The sequence below is a fragment of the Myotis davidii genome, unplaced genomic scaffold, assembly GCF_000327345.1.
Source record: "Myotis davidii unplaced genomic scaffold, ASM32734v1 scaffold1949, whole genome shotgun sequence".
Classification (NCBI taxonomy): Eukaryota; Metazoa; Chordata; class Mammalia; order Chiroptera; family Vespertilionidae; genus Myotis; species Myotis davidii.
The window spans coordinates 1,178,879-1,186,851 of record NW_006300366.1 but is presented as its reverse complement, the minus strand read 5'-3'; the positions used below and the strand labels follow the sequence as shown (position 1 = coordinate 1,186,851).

The window sequence follows — 7,973 nt, the reverse complement described above, 5'->3', positions numbered from 1 at the left end:
TCCGCAGGCCGACGCTCCATCCACTGAGCCAAACCAGTCAGGGCATTATTCTTACTCCTCAAGCCTCAGCTAAAAGGTCAGGTGCTTCCCCTACCACTCCTATGTTAGTCAGTTCCTCCCAGTTATCCTGGCCTAGTTATTTCCTTCTAGCACCAATTATAGGTTGTGATTATCTTGCTTTTCTTGTTTATTCTCTCCCCCAACTAGACTGTCGGCTCCAACTTCTTGCCCACTTTGTCACTAGCATCTCAAGCAGTGCCCTGCACCCAGTGGGTGCTCACTTAAATTTTGCTGAATGAAAGAATGAATGAACTCATCTTTGGTCCATACAGTAAGCTGCTTCTCTCTTCCTTCTCTAGCGCCCATCCCAAACCTCAAAGTGTTCGAGCGGGAAGGACTACAGCTGAATCTGTCTTTTGTTAGACCGCCTGGAACCCCTACTTTGCTCTTAGTCACTGCCACTGCTACCAACGCCTCAGAGGGTGATGTCACCCGCTTCATCTGCCAGGCCGCTGTGCCCAAGGTTTGTGGAAGGTGGCCTGGGCACTCCCGGAGAAAGGGCCAATAAGCAGAGGAGGTGAATGAGATGAGAAGGGAGTGCCATGCAGAGACGATCACTTGGGGAGTTATGGGAAGAGGGTTTGAAACTATTGGGTGTGCAGGGCTTGCCTGAACCTGCCCAATCTCCTATGTTCAGAGTTTCCAGCTGCAGCTACATGCTCCCAGTGGGGACACAGTTCCAGCTCAGGGTGGCCTTCCAGTGACCCAGGTCCTCCGAATCCTCAATCCTAACAAGGTGAGCTCCAGGAGCCTCCTGTGAACAGGATCCAGGGAAGGGAGAAGCCATCTGTGCTAACCCTGGTTTCCACTCTCCTATTCCTAGGCCCCCTTGCGGTTAAAGCTGCGCCTCACCTACAACCACTATGGCCGGTCAGTGCAGGAGATCTTTGAGGTGAACAACTTGCCTGTGGAGGCATGGCAGTAACTCGGCCTCCACTGGGCCTCCACTCGGCCTGAAATCCTCTTGGATCCCAAACCCCTGGGCTCCCAGGTGCTTGGAGCCTACATCTGAGGACTACCAGCAGGTGGCGCTCTGGTCCTGTGCTTGCCATTGCAAAAACTGGAGGGGGCCCACCCTCTCCCCCACAAATAATGAAAGTCCAATAAAGCCTGAGGGGGTGAGTTATATTTGTATATATTTGAGGTAGAAAATATATGAATAACAGCAAGGAACAAGTCTTAACAGGAAGTATGTGTCTTCCCTTGGTCTCAGGAATCTGTTTCAACAAAGAAGGGTTTTCTTTCTACCCCTCTCTGGGCTGGGGAACAAATTTGACCCCACAGGAGGCACTTTACCATGTGGGCCAGAGCAGGGCACAGTGGCAAAATCAAACCAGAATGTCTAGGTTTCCAATAGGGATTCCCACCCGTATCCCCAACCTGCCGCTATTCCCCACACCCCAAGGCAGGGAAATCCCTCCTGCCTCCCCTCATCTCTAACTCAGCTGTAAGGTGGTTTAGGAGCCGCTGGCAGAATCAATGGCATCGACCAAGGGAAGGGGGGTGGCAAGGGATTTTCCTGTGCTTAACTACTGATCACGGCTAAGTGGAAATCCTATAAACACGAGCGGAAATCAATGGAGGCTGCTTAGCGGCCAGGGGAGAGGGGCGGCCCACAGATTGCATCTGACGGATGAGGGAGAGGAGGCAGCCTAGGAGGGCTCCACGAGGATAGCTGAGGGTAGGGTGAAGGGACAGGCAGAGCTGGTGAGAGAGGAGTCACGGTGGAAAGGGAAGCCAGGAGAACAGGCACAGTGAGGAAAGGAATGAACCCCACTGGGCTCAGAGTTCTCTTCTCTGTTGTTGAGGAAACGACACCTTAGCCCAGGCTACTGTCAGCATCATTAGTCCCCTCTGGCTTCTCTCTGGAGCTGTGTACTTCTAGCAGGCGCTGGTAGTCCTGAGGCCGGAAACGCTGTAGGTACACGATCAGCTTGGCAGGTGCCCGCTCCTGTGCCAACACACCTATAGGCAAAAGGAGAATAAGAGAACCAGAAAGAGCTACAACTGCTTTGAGTCTACTCCCTGCCCACAGAGCCGGACCCCAAAGTTGTTTCCAAGGCAGCCCTGGGATTAGGAATGCCAGCCATCCAACCAGCTGTGTAACCCACAGCCCACTCCCTGATTTTGGAAGTGGGGCCTAAAAGGGCCACTTCTGGCAGGAGTGGGACTGGGAAACCAAGCATGAGCTCCTCCTCCAGCAAGGAGAAATGGTCAAGAGGCACTTAGGCACCGTGAAGACAGGGTGCCCGAGTATCGACTTATTTCAGTACATTGCTTCTGTCCCCCAACTAAGATTAAAGCCCACCTAGATAGGCCAAAGCTCATTGATTTGATAATGAGGCACATATAGAGATACACACAGAGAGAACCCGAGGGGTGTAGAAAGAAAAGGAGAGCCCTAGCCAGTGTGGCTGGACCATTGTCCAGTGCACTGAAGGGTCACAGGTCCAATTCTGATCAGGGCACATATCCAGGTTGCAGGTTCAGTGCCCGGTTGGGGTGCATATGGGAGGCAACTGGTCAGTGTTTCTCCCTCACCCTCTCCCTTCCTCTCTCTCTAAAATTTAAAGAGAGAGAGAGGAGAGAGAGAAAAGCAGCTATAGCCATGGGTTAGGACTCACAGAATTTTAGCCTCTATGTGGTGGAGCCATGATAAGCCAGTGTCTTATTGGGAGTACCTGACAGCATACTGGGCACATAATTAGGAACTCAGTGTATGTTTGCTGAGGTGGTGAGAACAGCTTTCAAGGGCTGTAAGGCCTCATGGGATGCGCCACCCCATACCTGTGTGGATGAACTGTCTACGAGGGCACTAAGCTTAGGAACAGGAAAAACAAGCCTGCCAGTGCTTGCCCTAGTGGTCTCTCATAAATGCATTATTGCTTTGTACTGAAAGCTAACAGGACAAATTAAATGAAGATCTAGGTAGCTGTAAAAATGAGGGGGTAGGAGTTGGGAGAGGGGAGGATGGATTGAAGGACTGAAGCAGAGAATTGACAAATGGAACTGAAGGCTAGAGGTGTGCGAACTAAATCAGAATGACTGGAATAGATTAGAGACACTGGGCAGAATTAAATCAAGATAGAGCACTACTGCAAAAGAGGAAAGGGGATTGGATAGGAACCTAAGAAAACTCAGTCTTCTAGAAAGTTGCTAAAACAATTCCCATTAGAGAAATAACGCCAAAACCCTCCCTGCCACCTGGCCCGATGGGCACACCCGGAAGAGGAACAGGGAAAGCACGGAGGGTCAGTCTCCCTCACCAAGCATGCTGCCGAGCTTGTTGATCTTCTCTAGGGCAGCGGGGACTTCGGCCTCCTCCTGCACCAGGGCCTCTATTTCACCCACAGCGTAGCCAAAGTCGGCTGTGTCCAGGTCCACCCTGAGCGGAGGCTCCTCCTGATCAGCTCTGGAAAGCACCAGTTTCCAGGCACTTCGATTAGTCACAAAACTAGCTACTTCCTGCAGTCCCAGTGGGCCCAGCACAGCAGCCACACCCTCAGCCCCGGGGACTTCAGCCCCCAGCACCTTATAGAGCCGGGCCACAATTGCAGGCTCAGCTGTGAGCTCCATGTACTCAGTGTGGGGTCCAGAGACACCTGCTGTTCCGGGACATTTGAGCTCCCAACCACTATTTTCTCGCTGTCGCAGCCAGTAGTCAGTCCGCATGAGGTTCAGCTCTGGGGTGTCATAGTAGCTGTCTCGGAAGGTGACCCGGTGCTCCAGGGTGCCCCCCAACTCCTGAAGCCGTTCTTCTGTTTCTGGCCCAGGAACGAACTTTCGCTCCACCTCAATCAATCCCTGGGCCATTCTACCTGCAATCAGTCAATCAAAAATCATTTGCTGACCTCCCAAGAGTGCTCAGCCTTGCAGCGTGACAGCTCAGCAAAGACCAAAGACACGCCCCCCCCTCCCCCCACACACACACCCTTGGAAGAACTTATGAGACACAAACACTGTCTCAGAATCGGCTGGGGCTGCAGCCCTTTCTCCCTGCCCCCCGTCTGTCTGATGTTTTAAGACTGTTACAGTGACAGGTCTCCAGTAAGATCCCTTGCACCGCCGAAGATGTCCTCAATCCAAGGGGCTCCCTCGGAAGCAGGCCGCATGGCGGGTGTCCTCTCAGCGCTCCCCACACACCTCGTTACCCTGCAGGCCAGGGGCTCACTGCCTGGGCGACCCCGCCGACCAGCCCTCCCCAGCCACAGCGCGGTCCAAAGGAGCCTCGGGGGCAGCCTCGAAGCCCGAAGGTCTCCCTCTCGCGGGACCTGGGGGTGGCGACGAGAACCCACGCCACGCCGCGAGGGACGCCGGGAACAGTCCCTGGCCCTCGACCTCGGCCCGGCTCTGCACACCGGACCAGTCCCAGCGCGAGCGGCCATGTTAGGCCGAAGTAGTAGCGCCGCGGCCCGAGAGGCCTGCTAGGGTTTAAAGGGCCGGGACCTCCGTGAGAAGGGGACGGGCCGGCTCCCTGTGCTCTGCTCTTCACCCCGACCTTTCCCGGATCCCGGGAACGGCCCCGGTCCGCGCTTCAGGAGCCTGGCATCCTGGGGCCGGGATGCATGATGGGAGATGTAGTTCCAAACGGAGACTTTGTCGTCCCCCACTAACCCCTCCTCCCTCCCCCCCCCCCCCCCTCTTCCTTACCCCTCAGGAAATCTACCATCACCATCGCTATGGTGGCTTAGAATAGTGCCAAGGAGACTATCTAAAGTTGAGCTGGGGGCTGTGGGGAGAGTAGGATGGAGGAGCTGAGGCCCCAGTCTGGTCTCCAAACCCCTCCTCCTTAAGCAGATGGGCCTGGAATACAAGCCACTCATTGGGACACTGTCCAGCAGATATGTTCTTGACTATTAGGGGGCCACTAAATGCCGGCCACTGGCAATGGGCTGATAAAAGCATAACTAAGAACCCCAGCTGGTTTGGCTCAGTGGCTAGAGCGTCAGCCTGTGGACGGAAGGGTCCTGGCACATGCCTGGGTGTTGGGCTCAGGGTGTGTGGATTCTCACTAATCATTGATGTTTCCGTCTCTCCCCCTCTCCCTTCCTCTCTGAAATAAAGATTGATTGATTGATTGATTTAAAAGCATAACTAAGACAAGCTTAGCTATTCTGGGGTTTTTTCATGCCTCGGCATGAATGTCCAGGGTAAGGGTGGGTGGGAAACTTTCTGTCTGAGGAGGAAGTGATATTTTGGATGGGAATTAAAGATGTGATGGGATTTCAACAGTTGGAGACTCAGATGGAGACAGGAACAGCCTGAGCAAAGACCCCAAAGCTGGAAAGCGCCTGACCAGTGTGGAAGGAGATGAAGTTAGAAGTAAGTTGTGGAGCAGGTTGGCAAAGGCCTTGAGTGCAGGTCTGAGGAGTATGTCACTGAGTGTCCAGTGGACACTGAGCAGGTTTTGTCAGGAGTGGGAGAATACTTATGGCCATTTAAAATACAGGAAGACGTGGGGGCGGCCCTTTGCTTTGGGAAATAAAATAAAGACCCTCCTGCTCCCTCGCCTCTCTGAGGACTGTGGTTCCCTGGAGGAGTCACTGCATGCCGGCCCCTCTGGACGTGGTGGCTTGTGAGGCACAGTGGCTCTTACCAACTCCTGGTTCCCTTCTGTGATTGGCGAGAAGTGCTAGGCTCTCAACACGGTCCTCTCCCAGCATGAACTGTGGTGAGTGCGGGGAGGGCGCTGGGTCACAAATGTGGTGTGTTGGTCTGGGATGTCTTGGATGCATCCACCCCCCAGCCCGCCTGCCATGACAAGTACCAATGGGCAGGGCGGGGGCACCCCAGCCACTAACTCCTCTCACTGGCCTGCTTTTCATCTATCCTTTGCTTTTCAGTTTTGTTGTAGAAGAAGATCTAATCTCTTCCCTGAATTACAAAACCCAATCCCAGTGGCCAGAGGCAGCTTAACGGACAGGAAAGACCAGATTTGGGAGCCAGATAGACCTAGGGTATACCCCCAGCTTCACTTTTTTTCTTTTTTGTTAATTCTCACTCAAGGATATTCTTTCCATTGACTTTTAGGGAGGATGGAAAGGGGGAAGGGGGAGAGGGAAGAGAGAAATATCTATCCTACACAAACCAACATAAAAGAGTAAAACAGGTGGAAGATAAGAGCAATAAACACTTCTATTTAAGGAAGAGAGAGAGAGAGAGAGAGAGAGAGAGAGAGAGAGAGAGAGAAGAGATGAGAGAGACAAATCAAATTGATTGGTTGCCTTCTGCACTGCCCCAACTGCCCCTGACCATCCTACCGGGCTGGGCCGGGGATGGAACCTGGGTTCCCTCCACCAGGAATCAAACCCGCAACTCTTCGGTGGTCAGGCAGACACTCTGACCATTTGGCAACACCGGCCAGGGCGCCAATTTCCATTCGGAGGCGTTTGGCTTTGGGCGAGCTGCTCTGCCTCACCAAACCTCTGTTTCTCGGCAAAATGCGGACTGCCTCACAGTTACGTGTGAGGATTCATTGACAGGGTCGCATACCTGAGATTCTGAATGTTAGCTTCTCCTATGAACTCCAGGGTTTTTCTTTTCTTTTTAAAGAGTAGACTATAGCAGCTACGGTGGCCCTGGAGCCAGGCCGCTTGTGGCTTCTTGACCCACCATGTGACCTGGGGCCGGCTAATTAACTTGTTGGTGCCGTGGTTTCCTCAACTGTACAATGGGGACTAGCTGTGAGGGTTAAATACGTTAATATAGGTAAAGGTGCTTGGAACTGTCCCTGGCACTCCATAAATCTTAGCAAGCATTGTTATTATAATATAGGAGAGCTTATGAGCCTCCCGCCCCACAACTCTGGGGACTCTGTGACGTGTGTGTGTGTGTGTGTGTGTGTGTGTGTGTGTGTGTGTGTGACGGGGGTGGGGGGGCGGAGCTCTCAGAGACCTCAGAGTAATTGCTGTGGAAGAGAATGTTCTGGTATCCAGTGGGAAGGGAGGGGCTCATAAGGCAGGAAGAAGGAATGGAAAAGAGAGGCTTCAGGCGGTTCTGGGAAGCCGGTAAAAGCCAGGGCTTGCTCTAGAGACGATTTAAAACAAAACAAAACACACATATGGTTTCGTAACCCGAAAGAAGAAGAGAAGATGAAAAGAGTTTAAAGGAGCCTGGCCTCTTTGCAGGCTCGGACCTGGCGCCGGAGTCCATCAGGTGGCCAGGCCCACTGGCCGGCCTTGCCTTGGGACCTGGGCCCCTCCCACGGCTCAGCAAGGCGGACGGATTCCGCTCGGGCTAGCGGGCGGGCAGACTACAACTCCCGGCATGCACCTCGGCGGGCGGACCGCTGCACCTGCTCAGTGGGGTCGCCCTGGGAGCCTGGGTATTGATTATTCCATTGTGTGGGACGCCTCGGCTCCAGCCAGTGAATGAGGCGGAGGAGTGAGGGCGAAGAGGAGGAGGAGGTGGGCGAGGAGGAGGAGGAGGAGGCGGAGGAGGCAGGGAACGAGCGAGTGCCCTGGGTGAATCAATGGAAACCCCCTCACGAAGCCGGGAAAACACTTCAGCCGCAGCCAAATAGCATTGATTATTTTCCTTCACTTCCCTCACCGCCGTGAATATATTTATTTATTTTTTCCATCTCCATCCCCGACGCCCCGGAGTGAGCGCTGGAGGGAGGGAGGAGGAGGGGGGAAAAAGGAATCAACACATCGGAGAAGTCCCTTCCAAGAGCCGCCCCCTCCCCTCCCCGCCTCGCGCTGCTCGGCGGCCGCGGTTCGACTCCCGTCCCTGCTTCCAGCTGAGGTGTAAGTGCATCGATTTCCGATGCTGCTGGGTTGGTTGTGTGTTTTTTTTTTTTTTTCCTCTCTCCTCTCCCTCTCTTCTTCCCTTCCTTGCTCTTTGGAAGCCTGAGACGGAGGAGAGAGGAGGCGCTCGGACACTGCCGCTGGAGGGCACCGAGAGGGACTGGA

The 7,973-nt window shown here is 53.9% G+C and overlaps 3 protein-coding genes across 8 annotated transcripts in view; 2 read left to right on the top strand and 1 right to left on the bottom strand.

The window, feature by feature from the left end:
• The window catches only part of AP1G2 (adaptor related protein complex 1 gamma 2 subunit), an 8,764-nt gene extending 7,585 nt beyond the window's left edge, over window positions 1-1,179 (top strand). For 2 of the 3 annotated variants that reach the window (XM_006776807.2, XM_006776806.2), the window contains 3 exons: window positions 360-523; window positions 698-796; window positions 884-1,179. In XM_006776807.2, coding sequence (XP_006776870.1) covers window positions 360-523; window positions 698-796; window positions 884-985 — 365 coding nt within the window. In that variant the 3' untranslated portion in view covers window positions 986-1,179. The other variant, XM_006776808.2, reaches the window with a different exon arrangement.
• On the bottom strand, window positions 1,180-5,734 carry THTPA (thiamine triphosphatase). Of its 2 annotated transcripts, XM_006776809.2 has the most exons (4): window positions 4,727-5,025; window positions 4,204-4,676; window positions 3,327-3,878; window positions 1,180-2,025 (listed from the first exon to the last, which is right to left on the bottom strand). In XM_006776809.2, the coding sequence occupies exons 3-4, from the start codon at window positions 3,871-3,873 to the stop codon at window positions 1,880-1,882; spliced, it is 693 nt and encodes a 230-aa protein (XP_006776872.1). In that variant the 5' UTR covers window positions 3,874-3,878; window positions 4,204-4,676; window positions 4,727-5,025; the 3' UTR covers window positions 1,180-1,879. The 2 variants fall into 2 exon arrangements, with proteins under 2 accessions (XP_006776872.1, XP_015427964.1); XM_015572478.1 differs by lacking the exons at window positions 4,204-4,676; window positions 4,727-5,025 and adding an exon at window positions 5,657-5,734.
• A 1,203-nt stretch (window positions 5,735-6,937) lies between these two features.
• Window positions 6,938-7,973, top strand: part of ZFHX2 (zinc finger homeobox 2) — a 36,149-nt gene continuing 35,113 nt past the window's right edge. For 2 of the 3 annotated variants that reach the window (XM_006776803.2, XM_006776805.2), the window contains exon 1: window positions 6,938-7,808. The gene's annotated coding sequence lies outside the window, so the exon portion shown is untranslated. The remainder of the gene's footprint in view (window positions 7,809-7,973) is intronic. The other variant, XM_006776804.2, reaches the window with a different exon arrangement.